Source organism: Aquarana catesbeiana, linkage group LG04, assembly GCF_042186555.1.
Source record: "Aquarana catesbeiana isolate 2022-GZ linkage group LG04, ASM4218655v1, whole genome shotgun sequence".
In the NCBI taxonomy this organism is placed as follows: Eukaryota; Metazoa; Chordata; class Amphibia; order Anura; family Ranidae; genus Aquarana; species Aquarana catesbeiana.
In genome coordinates, this window is record NC_133327.1 from 307,752,980 (window position 1) to 307,774,425 (window position 21,446).

Sequence of the window (21,446 nt, forward strand, 5' to 3'; positions counted from 1 at the left end):
TGGCAGGATGATTTCCTGCGACCTGTTATGGACTGATGCCACCTTTGGTAAAAACCCTGGATCTGTTCTAAGCACAATCCTGTCTGGGAAAATCAACATAAAGGGCTCTTTAACTGAAAGAGCATGAAGTTCTCCAATTCTTCTCGCAGTCGTAACTGCAACTAAGAATACTGTCTTCAGAGTTAAATTCCTTAAAGAGATTGACTAACGGTTCAAAAGGATCTTTTGTGAGTACTTGTAAGATCACTGTCAAGTCCCATTTTGGAAAGTGTTTAGTGGGAACTGGTCTGGACCTAGTAAGTGACCTAAAGAATCTTTTAACCAAAGGAACTGAGGAAATAGGTTGATCCAGGTATACTCCTAGGGCAGCCACTTGTACTAAGAGTGCTAATTGCCAGCCCTTTGTCCACCCCATTCTGCAGAAATTCCAGAACTGACACAATGTCTTCCAAATTTCGGTTTGCCGAATGACACCAAGAGTCGTAGACTTTCCAAACTTTAGCGTAGATATCTCTAGTCACTTTCTTTCTACTAGTAAGTAAAGTGGATACTAGAGGCTCTGACAAACCCTTGTTCTTTAACAGCTGCTCCTCAGATACCAAGCAGTGAGACTTAGTCTGGCTATATCCGGATGATACACTGGACCTTGAAGTAGTAAGTCCTGTCTGAGGGGGAGTTGCCAGAATGGCTTGACTGACATCTGTAGGATGGAGGAAAACCAGGCCCTTTTTGGCCAGTAGGGGGTGACCAAGATTACTGACACCTTCTCCTTTTGTATCTTCCTCAATACCAAAGGAATTAGCTGAAAAGGGGGGAAGGCATAACCCAGCTGAAAATTCCAAGGATGTGCCAGGGCATCTATCCCCATCGATTCGTTGTATCGGTGCAGAGAGAAGAACTGAGGGAGCTGAGCATTTTCTCTTGATGCGAACAGATCCACCTGCGGGTACCCCCACGTCTGGGTGATTAGAGTGAATATTTCTGGATTCAGACTCCACTCTGCCTCCTGAATTTTTTGTCTGCTCAAGAAGTCTGCTACTCCATTTAGCGTGCCCTCGAGATGTACTGCTGACAGGAAAAGTAGATGCCTCTCTGCCCATTCTAGGATCTCTGAAGATAGCAATAGAAGAGTCCCGCTCCTCATGACCCCTTGTTTGTTTAGGTATGCCACCGTGGTGGCGTTGTCTGACAGCATCTGCACATGGGACCCCTGAAGGTTTGGAGAGAAGGCAACCAAGGCTAGAGCGACTGCTTTTAATTCCCTCCAATTTGATGACCTTCCTGCTTCTACTTGGGACCAAACTCCCTGAGCTATGTCTTGGCCCCAGTGGGCTCCCCATCCCCAACTGCTGGCGTCTGTCGTTATCCTTCTCTCTGTTGGGAAGGACCAGAGTAAACCCCTTGACAGCACTGCCTGATCTCTCCACCACCAAAGGGTCCTTTTTACCCTGGTGGGAAGTTTTACCCTTGAGTCTAAAGCTTCTGGACTGTGATCCCAGATTCTTAAGAGGAAATTTTGAAGGGGTCTAAAATGGAGTCTTGCCCATTGAATAGCCGGCATAGTTGAGGTCAAGGTTCCTAGTACTGACATAATTCTTCTGACTGATACCTCCAGGTTCATCTGAAGGCTAGATACTGCATGCAATACCTTTACTTTATTCTCTTCTGGAAGAAAGATCTTGATCTACTGAGTCTATCAGATACCCCAGAAATTGGACTCTTTGTGCTGGATTGAAATTTGATTTTAGGATGTTTACAATCCAACCTAAGGCCTCCAGATGATTGCGAGCCTTGATCAAGTCCTCCTGTAACTTTTCCCTGGAAGGGGCAAAGAAAAGGAGGTCATCCAGGTAAGGGACGACCGCAATCCCATGTAGCCGGAGGGGAGCTAGGGCTTCCGCCATAATTTTGGTAAATATTCGAGGGGCGGAAGACAGACCAAACGGGAGGGCCCTGAATTGAAGATGCAGAACCTCCCTCCCCATATTTACTGCCAGCCTTAGGTATCTCTGAGACTGAGCGGCTATAGGTACATGCAGGTATGCATCCCTTAAGTCGATTTATGCCATAAAGCATCCCTTGACTAAGATTTTTTACCGAAAAGATGGAGTCCATGCGGAATCGCCTGTATTTGACTGACCTGTTTAACGGTTTTAAATTGAGGATAAGCCGAAAGCTTCCTGACTGTTTCTTTATCATAAATATATGGGAATAGAACCCCTGGTAATCTTCCTCCGGAGGTACCTGAACCACAACACCCTGTTTTATCAGATCCCCTAACATGGTTCTCCATGGCTAGGGCTTTTGTTGTGTCTCTTGGCAGATTTGTTACACAGTACCTCTCTGGAGGAAGGTCCAACAGCTCTATCTTGTATCCCTGGGCTATCAAGTCCAAAATAAAAGGGTTTTTCGTTATGTTTGCCCAAAGAGGAAGGAATTTTTGAAGCCCAAGTCATTGTGTTTTATTGGCCGGCGTAGGAGGATTGAAAAGGACATTCCCTCTGCCTTTTCCTCTTTGCGCCGACCAAATCTTTCTTCTTTCTTGGGGCCTGTTACCCTTTTCCTGATTTTTCTGAGGTCGAAAAAACCGCCTAACCGGCTGTTTTTTTCTTTTTTTACAGGAAAGGATTTCTTCTTATCAGCTGTTCTAACACAGACTCTAGCTCAGGACCAAATAACAAATCTCCCAAAAATGGAACTCCACATAATTTATTTTTGGAAGCTGCGTCCCCAAGCCATGTTTTCAGCCATAAAGCTCTCCTAGCTGAAATGGTCAGGGCCCCTGATCTAGCCGACATCCTGATTCTGCAGAGGTGCCAGAAATATATGCTACAGCTGCTGTAAGGGTTGGGAAGGAATCTAGAATCTCCTGTTTGGGTGAATCAGCTATAATATGTGCTTTTAGCTGATTCAGCCAGAACTCCATATTTCTGGAGACAGGTCGTAGCCATAGCGGTTTAAGATTCCCCATAATGGACTGCCAGACTTTTTTAAGTTGTTGATCTGCCTTCTTATCCATAGGATCCTTCAGAATACCCATGTCCTCAAATGCCAAATCTGTTGATCTGGACACTTGGGAAAAAGCTGCATCCAACTTCGGAACTTTATTCCAAAGTGACTCAGGATTATCATTAAATGGGAAACGCCTCTTGTGAGCTCTTGGGAAAAAGGGTTTTCTCTCTGGGTCAGCCCATTCTTTCTTAATGGTTTCCGAGATCACCGAATGTACAGGAAAAGTGCGACCTGTTGCTTCACTAAGCCCTTCATACATTCGATCATGCAGGGATAATTCTTTTTTCTTCCTCCATTCCCAATGTTGCATACATTGCTTTCAACAGACTGTCTACTTGCTCCAAGGACAGTTTGTATCTTGAAGGTGCATCTGCCTCTTCCTCCTCCTCCTCTTCTCCAGAGTGTGAGGGAGAATGTTCCCTTTAAGCGAAATCAGGCACTGCTCATCACCTGTCCAATACAGTCCCAACAGTGAAGCATGGTGGTGGCAGCATCATGCTGTGGGGGTGTTTTTCACCTGCCGGGACAGGATGACTGGTTGCAATCAAGGGAAAGATGAATGCGGCCAAGTACAAGGATATCCTGGACGAAAACCTTCTCCAGAGTGCTCAGGACCTCAGACTGGGCCGAAGTTTTACCTTCGAACAAGACAATGACCCTAAGCACACAACTAAAATAACGAAGGAGTGGCTTCACAACTCCGTGACTGTTCTTGAATGGCCAAGCCAGAGCCCTGACTTAAATCCAATTGAGCATCTCTGGAGAGACCTAAAAATGGCTCTCCAGCAACATTTACCATCCAACCTGACAGAACTGGAGAGGATCTGCAAGGAGGAATGGCACACAACTAAAATAACGAAGGAGTGGCTTCACAACTCCGTGACTGTTCTTGAATGGCCAAGCCAGAGCCCTGACTTAAATCCAATTGAGCATCTCTGGAGAGACCTAAAAATGGCTCTCCAGCAACATTTACCATCCAACCTGACAGAACTGGAGAGGATCTGCAAGGAGGAATGGCAGAGGATCCCCAAATCCAGGTGTGAAAAATATGTTGCAACTTTCCCAAAAAGACTAATGGCTGCATTAGATCAAAGGGTGCTTCTACTAAATACTGAGCAAAGGGTCTGAATACTTAGGACCATGTGATATTTCAGTTTTTCTTTTTTAATAAATCTGCAAAAATGTCAACAATTCTGTGTTTTTCTGTCAATATGGGGTGCTGTGTGCACACTAATGAGGAAAAAAAAAAAAGAACTTAAATGATTTTAGCAAATGGCTGCAATAGAACAAAGAGTCAAAAATGTAAGGGGGTCTGAATACTTTGTCCCCACTGTATTGTTTAGATACAAATATTGCTTACTTTTTTTGATGATCTTATGTATCGACTCCATTTGGTCTTGCTCACGGTGTTTGAGAGCAGACCATAGTTTTCTGATTTGGTCCTTTTTTCGTTGCACCGAAAATTCACCCTGCAAAACGGCGATGACCTTATCCAAAATCCTGTCCTTTCAGCTGTTGGGCCTTTCGTAATTGTGCAGCTTGCAGACGTAGTCGTGCTTCTCTAGGATTCGCACCATCTCCACCATCTCACCCTTGCTCATGGGGGTTGCTTTGTGCCTCCTCTGAGCTCGACCACTGCAGGGATGCCTGTAATCTGCCGATTCCGCCATGTTGTCCCTTCCGAATGTTCCACCGTGTGTGTGTGTCGCATGCATTAGAGAGATGGTCATGCCCAGTGGTTTCGCTAGGGGGTGGCTTTTAGGGCTATAGCCCCGAATCTCTCAGGAGGTGGCTGTGGCCTCTCTGCAGCCGGGCCGCAAGATGATATAGATAGATAGATAGAGATACACACACACACACACACACACACACACACACGTGTATGCCCGCCCAAGCATATGACTTTTATGGGCTCTAGCCCCAGATCTTTTGTAGACCCAGCAACACCCCTGGTCACGCCCCAGCATCAAGACACACTGAGAGCGGAGATTGACGCATGCGCAGTGTATATAAAGCCAGAACGCACGGTCGATGGAACAGCCGTAGGAACAATCTTGGAGGGAAGGACGTTCGCTCCCAAACGCAAGAAAGGAGCCATAAAACGAAGGAACAATCTGAATTTGGGGCATAGGTGGTTAGTGGCCTATACTGCTTAGATTGAGTCCTATATTGGGACCAGCTTATGAGTTAAGCCAGACATTATGGTTTGTCTTGTGTTCTGTCTTGCAGGTATCATATCATTTATCATGGTGGATAAATTTACAGCGCCTGATTTTTTACCACAATTCATCGACCTATACCAGGAGCTGCCCTGTCTCTGGAAGGTTAAGAATCGAGATTACTTCAATAAAATCTTGAGGAAGGCAGCGTTGGAGAAACTGCTCAAGTTGGTGAAGCCTTTGTACCCCAGGGCAGACAAATATGTCAAGACCAAAATTTCCAACCTGAGGAGTACTTTTTAAAGGGAGCACAACAAGGTCATGGACTCCGAGAGATCTGGAGCAGCAGCCGATGACCGATATGTCCCCAGGCTGTATTTTGACCGACCAGAACCCAGGCCATTGCCGTCTACGCTCCCTTCGACATCTGCTGAGGCCACAGCTCCAGAGTTCCACACAGGACGAAGATGTGGAGGAGTCCAGCTTGACCCAGGTATAGCATTATTGAACATATTTGTATCCAAAAATACAAAGATGATAACTAGGCTTTATTGTTCAAAGATTTCTGCCTTAAAGTGGTTTCCATATCAATAGACACTAGTGCCCAAAAATGATTTTAACAAGAATGAAAAATGATGGGGTCAGAATGATAGTTTTAGCCATTTGTCCACATTCAATTTGCAACAGTGAGGAGAACAAAATTGTGCGATTGATGACCAAACCCTAAAATAAAATAAAATCTATTTAAAAAATAAAATAAATAAAAAAAAAAGCAAATTATGTCCCATTTTCATACACAGGAAAAAGTCAGTCAGGAGGAGCCCGTGGCCAGTAGCCAGACGGAGTCCCAGATCCCTCCCCCACACCCTCCTGCTAAAAGGGCAAGGAAGAGCGGGAATCTGGATGAGGCCACAGCTTCCTTCCTCAGCCAGGCCACTACTGCCATTCCTACTGACCCAGATGAGTGTGAGGGATTTGGCGTGGTGACAGCCAATAGGTTAAGGGGGATCACGGCTGATCACAATGTAAACAGGAAGAGCCGTTGATTGGCTTTTCCTCACTTGCGTCTGACAGAGGCGAGTAGAGGAGAGCCGATCGGTAGCTCTCCTGACAGTGGGGGTCTGTGCTGATTGTTTATCAGCGCAGCCCCCCCTCAGATGCCCACACTGGACCACCAGGGAAGCCGCCAGAACCACCAGGGAAGCACACAACATGGGGATGGCCAGGTACGTCCCCCATGGCCATCCACATGTGCAAATTAATGCCCAATCTATGCCAATCAGTGCCCACAAATGGGCACTGACTGGCACCATTATGGAACAAATTCAGTGATGCCCAGCAATGCCACCCAGTGTCATCAGTGCCACCCATAAGTGGGACCTGTGTGTTTCCCAGGAGACAGCGGGGGGCGTGAATCCCACAGGAATCTATTCCTGGAAGTGGGTGCAGATACCTGTCTAATTCAGGTATCTGCACGCCCCTCCCCCCTGAAAGGTGCCAATTGTGGCACCGGAGGGGGGAAGGAATCAGATGAGTGGAAGTTCCACTTTTGGGTGGAACTCCGCTTTAAATTGCTCATGATCGATTGCAAAGATCTCTAGAGCAAAAGATCCATTTGCTTATCCATTGGATCCCTTAGGATCCCCATGTCCTCAAAGGATAGGTTGGTGGACCTAGAGACCTGGGAGAAGGCAGCGTCAAGCTTGGGGACCTTGTTTCATACCGCAGAGGGGTCTTCCTCAAAAGCAAAAGCGTCTCTTGAGAAAAGTTTTTCTCCGGTTCTTGCCATTCTTTTTTTATGGAACCCAAAATGTCAGAACGCACCGGAAATGTTTGCCCCTTAGGCTCACTTAGACATACGGTCATGTAGTGTTAGTTCCCTTTTCTCTTTGCTTAGGCCAAGGGTAACATGAAAGGCTCTAAGGAGACCATCAACTTCTTGCAGGGATAGATTAAACTTGGAGGGCGCCACTTCTGCCCCTTCACCCTCCGCTTCCGAACCCGCATTAGAAGGCACGGGGGATCGTTTTTCCCTGGTAGAAGGACCTTCCGACAGTTTCTACCACCGGGACAGAAAGTGAACCCTGGGAGGACTCTGATGTGGAGGGCTGGCTCGCAGACGGATTAGCTAATAAGTCATGGAATGATTGAATCGTAGCATAGAGTTCCTTCTTTACAGAGACAACCAAGTCATCAAACAGAAGCAGATTCCTTTTTCACTAAAGTAGTAATGCAAGTACCGCATAGGACTTTTTTCCAATTCTCTCCATCTTGGCCTTGCATGAGGGGCATTTCTTTTTTCCTGGGTCAGAGATTTTGGCCTGAGAGGAAACAAAAATGGGAAAAAAGCAGGGGACCCTTTGTGAGACCCAATCTCTACCTGTGGACCACCCAATAAGGTGCACTAAGAGGGGAAGAAACAACCTCCAGTTCCCATACAGCCCCCCCCCACCAGGGGGAAAAAAAAAAAAGACCAGAACCCCAGGTAAAGAAATGGGCAGACTTAGTTAACTGCCCCCTACCTGAGCCTTGCTGGTGCCAGTGCCTTTGCCTGTCCCCACCGCTGCAGACGCCACGTCTTCCATAGCAGGTGTGCAGCGCTGCACTTGTGGCTTCACACGCCGCTTCTAGACTTCCATAGTGACACTGCAATGGAGCGGAAATAGTCACCAGCTCCTGCCCTGCCTCTTCCCCCTGAGCCTGGCTGCCGGAAATTACTCCGAGTGTCGACCCCATGACCTGCTCATAGGAGCGTCACTTCCGGCGCGGCCGAGACTCTTCTCAGCCTCTGCAAATATGGCAGCGGTGCACGTGCATGCCGCCAGTGGAAGACTGGAGTGGGTCACCGGACCACAATAGGCTCTGAGGAACCCGTCTCCCAGGACCACCCAAGAGATCATGGCTTTCCACCCCCCTCCCATAAGATGTTCCCTCCAGGCCAAAGGAAACAAAAACTGAGGCGTGGTAGGGAGGTGCTGGAGGAAGAAGGCGTTGCCTGTGGTCCAGTGGGAGGAGTCACGATCTCACAGGTGCTGTCCTGAAAGATGCTCCGGGAAACATGTTTTAATGTGTGTTGAAATTGAACAAAGTGTAAAAAAGCCCTTAGATGTGATGGCACAGCCTCCTTGCAATGGAGGATTTAAACTTTTCCCACATTGGGCTCAAAAGTGAAAGAAAAGCCCAACCCTAACCATTCTTAACCACTTCAGCCCTGGAAGGATTTACCCCCTTCCTGACCAGAGCACTTTTTGCGATATGGCACTGCGTTGCTTTAACTGACAATTGCACCCAAACAAAATTGACGTCCTTTTTTTTTCCCCACAAATAGAGCTTTCTTTTGGTGGTATTTGATCACCTCTGCGGTTTTTATTTTTTGCGCTATAAACAAAAAGCGCGACAATTTTGAAAAAAAAAGCAATATTTTTTGCTATAATAAATATTCTCAAAAATATATATATATATATATATATATATATATATATATACATATATACACATAAAAAAATCCTCTCTCAGTTTAGGCCAATATGTATTCATTTTTTTTTTTTCTTAAAAATATCGCAATAAAAGTGTATATTGATTGGTTTGCGCAAAAGTTATAGCGTTTACAAAATAGGGGATAGATTTATGGCATTTTTTGTTTCATATTTTTTTTATTAGAAATGGTGGCAATCTGCAATTTTTATCTTGACTGTGACATTATGGTGGACACATCGGACACTTGACACTATTTTGGGACCATTGTCATTTATACAGCGATCACTACTATAAAAATGCACTGATTACTGTACTTTTTTATTGCATTTTAGTGTAAATATGAGATCTGAGGTCTTTTTGACCCCAGATCTCATATTTAAGAGGTCCTGTCATGCTTTTTTTTCCTATTACAAGGCATGTTTACATTCCTTGTGTAATGGAAATTTGTAAGTTCTGTATATAATTGTATTCTATTTTGTATGTATTGCACACTGCCCTCACTGTGCACACGGCACTAATAATGTTTTCAGTAAATGTTTACATTCTTTTGAGTCCTGATTAGAATAAGCCTGCCTATGTAACGCCCCTTGTTACCATAAACGTACAATTGTAATATTAATGTGATACCTACGTAATCATGTGCATAAAAACCTTCAATTGCGTCATAATAAAGCAGAACAGTAATTTGGAAAGATGCTGAGCGTATCTTTTGTGTCTGTTCCCTACTGCAGTAGTTATTATTAATTTGGAACCACTAATCAATATGTGGATAGGAGTTGCCTATCATCAATTCAACCGAGTCAGCATGGCGAGCTTTGCCTTAGGAGGGGATTCCAGGTGAACCTGAGTATCCGAAACGAGGAGCTTGAGACGATCCGGGAATTTCTGATAATCTGCCGGCTGAGGTAAGCCTTTTGCTTACATTTGAGTTATCAGACTTCCTTGATCGATAAGGCATTTTCGGGACAAAGGGTACCTATTTTACTCCCCTTAATCGAACTGTATTGATTGGTGGTTATATGTTATGTTGTCCCTGTCTATTGTCCATCGGAGTGTTATAGATAAGAAAGGGAAGAATAGTGCTGTTCACAGGTATATGTAGTAAATCTGCTAGATAAAGTAGTTTAGAGGCAAGAGGGTATAGGCACAAGTAGAGAAGAGAGAAGACTGGCCAGTCATTATGGGCATTAAATTAAGTAAGGGAATGAAGGGTAAGAGACCCTCAAAAATGCCCAGCGCAAGAGGAGCGCTATATATATGAACCAAAGGTGCGGTTCCGCCTATACTGAGCCCCTAGATTAATGGTTAGAGTGGACAGGGATCCACAATGGGTAACTGGGTTACCAAGGTCCACAGGGACTAAGAATCATGCAGAGTAAACAGCTAGAGAAACAGCTATCTATGTGAGCAGGATGGATCAAGGGTGACATTAACACTAGACAGAAAGGGACATTTTCATGTTAAGTTGTGGGATGAATTTGGGGTCAGGCACTATAACTATTAGAATCAGAAACAGAGAAATGAGAGGTAAAACAGAATACTTTATATGTTGTCAGAGAGAGAAGATGGGATGAGTACTCTGGCTGACCGTCTGATCATAGAAGCTAGATATAAAAGATATCTGAACAAAATAAAGAAAGTAGAATTTAGACAGGAAAATATTAATGAGAGTTAAAAGAAATTGAGAGAATGATATGCATGTGTTGTGTACAAATGGGAAAAATGTAAGCGATTTTAGAGAGATATTGGTGTATGTGTGTGCGAATGCTGGGACCTTTGGTTCTATTGCTTGTGTGTGTCACGTACGCAGATGTGACCCCCTCCTTTGTGCTCTCCTGAAAGAATGTGGTCAGTGATAAGCTGGAAGGACACCATGCCAATTTCTGTTTTTTAGACAAAACATTTATAACAAAATGTGCCGGGTTAACGAATCTAATGGTAAACAATGTGATCACAATTATTTTGAATCTGTTTTCCAAACATGGTAAAATGAAGGTTACATTTAACCGTGTATTACACAAATTGAATATCTTTTGATAGTGGAAACAGTGCATTTAAAAAAGGGAAATTAAGTAAAATTAAGTAATAATGAGTATTAATTTCTAATATGAGTTTAACAATTTTATTAATAATATAGATATATTGAAACTGGTTTAGACAACCTTTGGTTGGAAATGAAGTCGAGGTTAATGGGGAAATTTGTAATGAATGAGATTAGTTTAGATTAAGATAACAATTTTGTAATTTTACATTTATTCAATAAGCTCTTATTGAGAGAAAAAAAGATTAAGATGAGGTTGTTATTTGGAATACAGCTGCCATAATATTTAACAAAGCCAAGATGGATGGAATACATAAGAAGTTTTTCTACAAAAATGAAATTTCAAGGTTCTTGATAATAACTTGATGTCAGTCCATGATGTGAGAGTTGTTATAAATAAAATTTAAATATAACAGACCCATCACATCAAGTCCACACACCCTGTTAGGATAGATGTCACCTGCAGCCAGTTGTTTTATAGTTTTTGATGCTTTCTGGTCCATCATACAGATTCTTGGTCCTTTTGTTTTTATTTATTTTTATTTTTGAAATCCAAAGCAGAATGTGTGGATTGTGAAATGATGTGCCCCTTTTTCTTGTAAGTACAGTGGTATAAGCAGAAGAATATTTTGGATTTATGGGCATCTCTCCATGACCGCAGGGTATTGTTATCATTTATTATAATATTGCCAGGAAAAAGTTGTCTTTTGAAACATGAGACTGGAGTTCTTACACAAACAGCATGATAGAAAACAAGCTATTGTAATATATTTATGCAAGCTGGACCCAGTAATGCAGGGTTCATCCCGATATATCAGAGCTGCAGCTTTTATGCAAAGGTGCTATTAGACATAGTTAGATATTGTTTTGGTCAAACATTTAATTTTTAATGGTCCGACATTCTGTGCAGCAAATATACAGCTAACTAAATGTTTGCCTAATGAAAGGTTTAAAATATGAGTTTGTTTATGTACAAATCTAACAATGAAAAATGCGTACATTTATTCAAAAGAAAGGAAAAGACACATGTGTTAAATTGATGGTGTAGGAATCAGCTGCTGTGAGCCCAGTGCAGGACACACTCCCTGAAGACCCAGATATTTAATTTTTCGTAGATTTGAGTATGCAGTTTATCACCCAGAAGGATACTCTGTATTCAAAGTCATTGGATCCTTTTTCCCCAGCTCAAGAAACAGAGCTCCATGTTTTAGCAAAGCCTGTGAGCTGTAAAAAGAGTGTATATTTATATAGATAGTCGAGATATAGAGAGCTTTTGGTTCCATTTAAAGGGCCAGAAGTTTGTTTTTACTTCGGCAGGTAAACCAATAAAGCATGCCAAGTTAATTTGATCCGCTGTTTTCAGCCTTCCAGGTTCTTGCTGAGGTAGCCATATTAACTTTCACACATGGAAGCAGACCAGGATGCACTAAGGATGCAGCATTTACAGCCCCGGACACTTGATGGGTCTGTGCAACTCACAGATTCCACCCTAGTTCTGGCCCAGTATAGCTGGGATTAATAATTCAACTTTAAGGACCCCAGAACGAGAAGAACAAGTGGTCCACAGGGGGCAACTTCTTATGAAACAGGACTTTGGAAAAGGTGATCATTTATGTCTGCCAGCCACTCTTTTCCCTCCAGCTTGACACATGGACCGTGTCATGAGTCACAAGCAGTTATGGCTGCCTTAGTAAATGAGCATGGGATAGAGCCAGGGTTCTCCACAGTTGTTTTTATAACATACCACTTCTTGTTTTACCTGTTACCAAAGGTGTTACCAAAAGCTGAACATCCCTCCCAGAGATTACAAAAAGTTATATCCAGATGCCCAAGTTAGGATCTTACGAGTATGCATTTTGTCTGTATGGACATGTTTTTTGGATGTCCAGTGGCAAATGCTACTGCAAAGGCCACAGTAAAAAGTGTTATCAGAAGTAGTTTGTAAGTACAGAGTGCCAGGGAGTACAGAGAGTAACAGAGGAAATCATTTTTTATAGGAGAGTCCTTACTAGAAGTTTTGAGGTTTTATTTTTACACCCCTTACTGTCTACAATGTAGTGGACAAAGTAGAGTAAGAAACTAGAAAACTTTTGCCTGAATGTTTTCTTATATTTTATCAAGCCCCTAAGGGGGATGTTGGACTCTCTCCCTATGGGATTTGGTTTGGGAGTGTGTTACTCACTTGTTTATATTTTGTCTCAGCAGCTGAAGTCCTTCATTCAGATCTCACAGAGAATGTTGCTGATCTTTTAAGGTTTTTTTGACAAACTCATTTATGTGTTTTCTCCCCAATTCCAGATCCTAAAAGTTTGGAAGGATCTAAAACTAAAGCCAGGTGACTTGTGGATTTTTAAGAGACATTTATATATAAGGAAATGTTTGGAGACTCAATACAGCATCTATTTCATGTACAGTTTTTGCAAAACTTGAAGGAAAAGTCACCTGGATCCACACCAGACACTGCAAAAATGACTAAATTAAAGAAATCTCTGTTTGATTTGTTTCCCTCTTGTGATCACAGTCTAGGGTACTTTTTGATTCAGTTACTTTAATTGTAAGGGATATATATATTTGAAAAATAGTTTAGCCATGTTGAAGTCATATTTTGTCTTTTGTACGTCTTCCATTTTATGTAGAATTGTCTGTGTTTACATATGCTGATAAGTCAGCATGCCAACAATTAAGCTAGAAGGCCATTCTGGCCACAGGAGTGTACAGCCAGTACTCTGTAAATATGTCTTATCAATCATTTGTTTTTCACAATGAAAAGTCATTTGGTAATGAAAAAGTTGCTCAGCTATTATTTTCTCCACAATGGAGTTTTTTGCCTCTTTGGCCAGGACTACCTCCACCTAAGCATGTGGAGGTTCCAGGTTAAAGGTGATAGCAGGTATGGTTAGTGATCAAAATATTGATCAAAAGAGGGGAGACTGTAATGGAAATTTGTACGTTCTGTATATAATTGTATTGTATTTTGTATGTATTGCACACTGCCCTCACTGTGCACACGGCACTAATAATGTTTTCAGTACATGTTTACATTCTTTCGAGTCCTGATTAGAATTAGCCTGCCTATGTAACGCCCCTTGTTACCATAAATGTACAATTGTAATATTAATGTGATACCTACGTAATCATGTGCATAAAAACCTTCAATTGCGTCATAATAAAGCAGAACAGTAATTTGGAAAGATGCTGAGCGTATCTTTTGTGTCTGTTCCCTACTGCAGTAGTTATTAATTTGGAACCACTAATCAATATGAGGATAGGAGTTGCCTATCATCAATTCAACCGAGTCACAGGAATAAAAGTGACAGTTTTTTTTTTCGTTTTTGTTTTTTTTAAAGTGTAAAAATAAAAAAGAAAAGGTAAAATAAATAAGGAAAAAAAATTTAAACGCGTCCTGCCTAGCTCGCGTGCAGAAGCGAACGCATATATGAGTAGTGCCCGCATATGAAAACTGTGTTCAAACCACACACATGAGGTATCGCCACGATCGGCAGAGCAAGAGCAATAATTCTAGCCCTAGACCTCCTCTGTAACTCAAAACATGCAACCTGTAGAATTTTTTAAACGTCACCTATGAAGATCTTTAAGGGTAAAAGTTTGTCGCCATTCCATGAGCGGGCGCAATTTTGAAGCGTGACATATTGGGTATCAATTTGCTCAGCGTAACATTTTTCACAATATAAAAAAAGCATTGGGCTAACTTTACTGTTGTCTTATTTTTGAATTAAAAAAAAAAGTGTATTTTTTCCAAAAAAAAAAGTGCGCTTGTAAGACCACTGCACAAATACGGTGTGACAAAGTATTGCAACGACCGCCATTTTATTCTCTAGGGTGTTAGAAAAAAAAAAAAATGAATAATGTTTGGGGTTCTAAGTAATTTTCTAGCCAAAAAAAAAAAAAGAGTTTTTAACTTGTAAAGAAAGAGGCTCAGTCCTTAAGTGGTTAATGACGTTCACACCCCACCTCCTGTGTAATTACTGGTGTTTAATCCGCTCTGGTCAGCTTGGGCTCCCCTTGTCAATGAGATGTAGGGAGCGCTGACATTAGCTGACTATGGGACCATATGGTGAAATCAGCTATTGTTGAGCGCTCCCTTACACAGCAGGGACAGAGCTGTGAGTGTATGAGCTGTCCTGGAAGCCCCTATAGAATAAAAATGGAGATGAGCGGGGATTTTACATCTCTGGACCACTACATGTATGGTCACTGACAGCACATCACCCAAGGAGGCAAGTACAGCAGGGGGTGTAGTGTGTGGGTTCCCCTTTTCATAAAAGGTGAACAAACACTTTAATACCCAGCATTCCCACAAATGTTACAATAGAACAAGCAATGCTAATAACCCAACTAACAGTGTGACTGGAGACTAGCCTGACACATAATTACTACTCACCTGTCTCACACACGGCTCTCCCCACCACCGCAAGCTGATCTCTGCTTTCTATAACCACGCCTACGTTGCTAAGAACGGACTACAGAGGCAGAAACTACGCGGTGACTTTGTCTCCAGCTGTGGTCCATTCAGTTCAAAGCGGCGGCCATGACTGAGGAGACCATAACGCTATGTATGTCTGCGGAGACCGGCGCTTGGAGCGATCAGACAACAATGTCGAAAGTGACGTGGCCTCTGTTGGTCCCGCTTGTCACTTCCTCAATTCGTGCCGTGACTATGGCGGGCGTTGGTGCGGAAGGGAGCATGCTGGAGGCCGAGTTATCCTGCCCCGTGTGTCTGTCCACCTACCGGGATCCGGTGTCGCTGGGTTGCGGTCACTGTTTCTGCAGGCAGTGTATCAGCGAGGCTCTGAGTCATCAGAAAGATCAGGGCAGACCGTACACGTGTCCCATGTGCCAGGAGCACTACCAGGACTTCCCCGCCTTGAAGAAGAACCTGCAGCTGTCTAGTATTGTAGAAAGCTTTGTGTCCATGCAGAAGAACACTGAGCACGCCCAGATCCCATGTGGGGATTGCCTGGATCAGCCCAGTCCAGCAGTGAAGACCTGTGTCAGCTGTGAGGTTTCCCTGTGTCACAAACACCTGGAGAGACATGCCAACAGGGGCCACGTCCTGCTGGAGCCCACTGCCTCTGTCCAGGATAGGAAGTGTGCTGAGCATGACAAGCTCCTGGAGTACTACTGTGAGCAGGACGCCCAATGTATCTGTGTCACCTGCTACATCGCTGGTGCCCACAAGGGCCACAACATCATGACATTGAAGCAAGCACACGAAAAGAAGCTGGCCACCTTATCATCAACCACATCCGCCTTGTCAAATATTGTGTCCACATTTTGCAAGGACATCGAAGATCTCAACGCCGGTCTGGTAAAGATAACAGAGAATACAATTAAACTTTCCAAGCCTCTGGAAGATCTCTGTGAAAAGATCATACTGCAAGTTAGGGGCCAATTTAAAAAGATCACACAGGCCATTCTTATCAATCAAGAAGAGACCACTTCAAAAATGACAGCCACGATAAAGCAGATAGAGGATGCAAAAGCGACCACCGAAAAGGCATTGGATGAGATAAACCTAATAAGCAAACAGCCAGATGATCTGCTGTTTGTAAAGGATTTTAGTAGGTCGCAATCTCTGATCAAACAGCAAAGTCCACGAGTTAACATGATGCAGGTTGTTGACGTGGAAGCTGATAAAGTAATGATTGAAAACATTGACAAGGAAACCACTGACTACATAGTCATCATTGGCCGACATTTGGCATACACGCATGATGTTCTGTCACAGCAAATCGAACAGCTTGTGTGGTCTGGGAGTCAACGAAAAAAGGTGGAAAATCAAAAGGCAGCTCCTCGAGTGAAATTGCAAAAATCTGAGAAAATGAGCCTGAGTTTCAAATTCAACTGCACACAATGTTCACATACTGGTGAGATTTCAAATCTGTCCAAAACAATAACAGCTAAAAACATTTTAAATCCTGATATTTTTCCTCATTATCCTCTTCATGTACAGAAGCGATGTGTTAGGCGTCCGCATGATCAGTATGGTAATTTTAATACATCCAGTTGTAACTGTAAACTTTCTGTGATCAGCTCTGTCTGCATTCCTATAAATACATCAAGTAAAGTCCACTGCCTAGTGGACGTTAGTATGTCTAATGACTGGTGTGTGGGTGTGACTGATGCTACTCCAAATTTTAACAGATATCTACAGTGGAAAGGAAACCGTCTTTCCTATGAATCGAACACTAGCTTTTCACTTGGAATTGTTAAGATCAACAGACTGAAAATGAAGCTGGATTTAAATACCAATTTACTAGGCTTCTATGATGCAGGCAATGAAACGGAAATACCAATTTTAATATGTAAATGTGATGTTGTCTTTATCAATATTTTATTTGTTGGATTTAAAGTTTTAGATGGGTCGCTAACCCTGATATGAGAAGTAACAATGGGATCCATTTACCTGTGCGTGCTAAGTAAGTGATTTCAGAACTGACTAGTAGCGATGAACCCACACATCCTCTGAACATCAAAATCCATGCTTTTTTGAATTTTTGTTATTGTGTGTGGCATCCAGGCCACCCACTCCACAGTACACATAAAGGGGTAGGATGCTGGTGACATCGGTATATTTATATGGCAATGTACCTATATTTAGCCAATGCCTTAACCGGTACCCGCCTTATAGTTCAATGATGGCCGGACAGGACTGCTCTATTCTTGGCAATCGGTGGTGAGCTGTGTTCCTAGGACACAGCGCATCACAGATCAGGGGAAAGGGCCAATGACAGAGGCTCTTTACCACACGATCGGCTGATCATGATGTAAACACACTTACCAGTTATCCGCATTCCTTTCCTCATGCTGTCACAGTGTGAGGAGAGGAGAGATCTGGTAACCCAGAAAGGAGGGAGATTAGGGCGCTCTGGTAAAACTGGGTATCCAGTCCTTAGTAGCAGTGGAGAGATGGCACTGAAGGTAGCACTTTGTAGAGAAGAAGCAGCTCTGGAGGGTCTTAAAGGAAAGAGAAAGGCACCTCTAAGTGCAGTGGTTAAAAGATTTATTACAGGCACAATGGGATTAAAAGCACTTACAAGATAGTAAGAGGTCAAAGGGCATATAATAATTAGCCCTCTTGCAGATCGCTGTAATCCTCATCTGTCTCAGGAAGAGAGTTGTCCTGCAGCTGTCAGAGTCCCTGGTGATGTGAATTGGTGAGGAGGTAAAGATGTGACAAGGCGGCCCGGGGTCTGCAACCAAGCTGGAATGCATGCGGCCGATGTGACATCAGGTGAAGGTAGTGGGTGGTAACGCGTTTCGAAGGTCTGACGAAGGAGCTGTGCATGCTTCGAAACACGTTACCACCTGATGTCACATCAGCTGCGTGCATTCCAGCATGGTTCCAGAACCTGGGCTGCCTCATCGCATCTTCACCTCTTTGCCAATCCACGTCACCAGGTACTCTGACAGCTGCAGTACGGCTCTCTCTCCCCCAGACAGATGAGGATTACAGCGATCCGCATGAGGACAAATCATGATCTGCCTATGATCTCTTACTATCTTGTAAGTGCTTTTAATCCCATTGTGCCTGTAGTAAATCTTTTAAACACTGCACTTAAAGGCACCTTTCTACTTCCTTTGAGATACGGTAACTGGCTAGTGTGAAAGGGGACATCTGCACTGATCATCCGTGTCCTGATTATTAGTGCTGCACTTCAGTGAACGAGAAAAATCATCTGTTTGCAAAATTTTATAACGGGAACTAAGAAAAACGTTTTTTTTTTTCATTTGTTTAGCAAAAGATAAAAAATATTCAGTGGTGATTAAATACCACCAAAATAAAGCTCCTATTTGTGTGAAAAAAAAAAAAAATGATAAAAATCTCATATGGGTACAGTGTTGCATGACCGTGCAACTGTCATTCAAACTATGAGAGCACTGAAAGCTGAAAATTAGCCTGAGCAGGAAGGGGTAAAAGTGCCCAGTCGGTAAGTTGTTAATAAGGGTGCATTTTTGATATTTGGATAGAAATGAGGTCAGAGGTTCCCCAAGCTCATCTCTGCTGGAATACAAACAAGATAGGGTCTGTAGGTTTGTTCTTAAGGCCCCTTTCACACGATCGGACCGTTCAGGTCCGCCTGTCAGTTTTGACGGCGGACCTGAACGGGCGCTCCATGTTAGCCTATGGAGCGATGGATGTCAGCGGAGACATGTCCGCTGACATCCGACCCCGTCCGATCTGCTAAAAGCAGACGGATGGCCCTACGTCCAGATCCGTCGCTATCGGATCGGGTGAGATCTGACGGAAACGAACATGCTGTCCGTTTTCATGCAATCTCTCCATAGGCAGCAGCGGCGCCTGACAAACCCCTCCCCGCTCAGTGAGCAGAGAGGGACTTGTCATCTGCCTGCTCATCGGAGATCAACGGAGAGATCTCCCGCTGAGCCGGCGGACCGAGGGGGGCTCTGTGGAAATGGAGTCCGCCTCGTGTGAATGAGGGCTAAGTCGAATTTGTATGTAAGTCGGAACAAGTACATTTTTTTTTTAAGTGTATATCCAGCCAAAAATGTAATTTTAAAGTTTTTTTGGATAGCATAGGAAGGGTTAAGACCCCTGTAAGGTTTGTTTTGCTGTCTGTTCAGAAGATTTCACTTCACTTCCTGTCCCTATGACATTTTGGATTTTGAAGATTTTGGGTTGTCGTGGAAACAAGGACTCCTAGGGATAGATTTCCTCTCACTTCCTGTTGTCTCCCTCTGTTTGTAAGTATGAGTCATAGGTAAATCAGATATTTGTAACTCGGGGACTGCCTGTATTTGCATTCCATAGTACAGGAAAACACTACAGCTTTGGGCTGTAGTAAAACTTCACTAAACCCAAGTGCACAAAATCAATTCTGACAGTATGGCTGCGAACAGTGACTGCACTGAATCAACAGGGTGCAGCATATTGGAAAGTTGTATCAAATACTGTAATTTTCCTTTCCTAGTGCCAATCCATGGCAGCATGCTACCACATGCACGCTGCCATGTTGGTGCCAGGTAAACATTTTTGTTCAACTATATCTCAAAATATTTAAATTACTTACTGTTTAACATTCAATTGTATTCATAATGTTATTTTCTTGTTTAACAGTTTAACAGAAAAAATGTTCTGTTTATTAATGATTATGCACTGCTTAGAAAATATTATTTGTACCATTATTATCACAATACTAACATCCTTAATTCATATTCTGTATAGCATAAGGGTATGAGACTACAGTATATTTCTATCAACACTCATAATTGATTTATAAAACCATAAGAAAAAGTACAGTTAATTTTGCCATATCTTTTATTGATCAAAATGTGTGATTGCCTTATATTTGATGATTAATATAAACCTTTTTATTAATAAAAACCTCTAGATTTCTGTTGTTTCTGGTCATGTTTGCACACTGTTACAAGGAATGTTGCAGATTCTTTGTATTGTATGAGTAATTAAAACAGGTATGGGTTTCAGGAAAAAAAAAATTATACTCACCTAGGTGGATGCAGCATCGCTCTGATGCTGCATCTGTCCCCCACCACTTCTAAGACTAAGAACTGAGCGATCAGAGACAGCTGATCACTAAGTTCTCAGCCTTCAGAGAGCCGCTCTCTGCTCTGCCCCTCCAGCACTCTCACTAGAGCGCTGGGCTATGCAGGGGGCAGGAGCGGCTGGCTCAGGCTCTTGACGGCTTGCCAAGTGGCTGAGCCAGCTGCCAGTCCAGGTATCTGGGTGGATCCCGACTATATAGTTAGGATCTTTTCAGGGTCTGGACCAGCTCTGTGAAGTCAGCTGACAGTGGACTTTAGCCTACTGTCAGCTGAAAATGGGTCACAGGAGTGTAGATTGAACGAAACTCCTGTAATCTTCAGAAAAAGCACAGTGAAAATAGCTTTGGCCATACTTTTCCTTTAAAGCGGTATTAAACACAAAAACAAACTTGTATTATATTGCAACTTACCAATTCTTAGATGTGACGGCTGCATTTGTTTTCTTTTTTAGTTTTTTTTTATTTTATTTTCACCTGGTGATCCTAATTATTTACCACTGATAGGGGTGCTTACAGTAATCAGTTTTTATTTATTATGTAAAAACTTAATTCCAAAAGAAAACCCACCCGTTGCTGTTAACTGATTAAGCCCTGGTTCACTCTTCCAGCGCATCTTTGCTGTACCACTTCTCTGCGACTTCAAAACTACATCAATGTGACTTTACTAATAAGAAGCATTCCTGTGCGACTTTGATGGGTCAGTGTTTTTTTTTCTTTAACTCCGTGCCTATGGGTAGAACAAATCTAAATGCCTAAGCACAATTTTGCAACTTTGACATGTGTTAGAAAAACTGCACATATCATCGCAAGTACTTTGTGCATCCAGGTGGATTATACCTTGTTTTTTTTTTTCAGGACAAATTGGGCTTTCATTTGGTGGTAAATGGTAATGGATATCTCCTGATTTTTTATTTTTTTATTTTTTTTTATTATTATCAAAGGAAAACTGGCCCAAAATAGAAAAAAAAAAAAAAATTATATTTTTTTACATTTATCTGTATATTTTTTGCTACTACCAAAGAACAACCCAAATTATATTCTCTGGCTCCTGACAACCACAGCGATACCACATATGTGCATGTGATTTGGCCCCGTAGTACAGCCTAGAAACAATAGTGCGCATTTTCCTTTTTTGTATCCTACCTAAAACAGTGATACTAAAAGAAAAAAAATCTTGACCCAAACACTAACACCTGGCACTGACCTAGATCA

The 21,446-nt window shown here is 42.7% G+C and overlaps 2 protein-coding genes across 3 annotated transcripts in view; one reads left to right on the plus strand and one right to left on the minus strand.

The window, feature by feature from the left end:
* Nucleotides 1–15,680, minus strand: part of ASRGL1 (asparaginase and isoaspartyl peptidase 1) — a 117,403-nt gene extending 101,723 nt beyond the window's left edge. Inside the window, exon 1 of one of the 2 annotated variants that reach the window (XM_073626765.1) lies at nt 15,092–15,680. The gene's annotated coding sequence lies outside the window, so the exon portion shown is untranslated. The remainder of the gene's footprint in view (nt 1–15,091) is intronic. The other variant, XM_073626764.1, reaches the window with a different exon arrangement.
* Nucleotides 15,295–21,446, plus strand: part of LOC141140030 (uncharacterized) — a 67,938-nt gene continuing 61,786 nt past the window's right edge. The window contains exon 1 of the mRNA XM_073626763.1: nt 15,295–16,577. Within this exon, the coding sequence (XP_073482864.1) occupies nt 15,305–16,577 (1,273 nt within the window). The 5' untranslated portion in view covers nt 15,295–15,304. The remainder of the gene's footprint in view (nt 16,578–21,446) is intronic.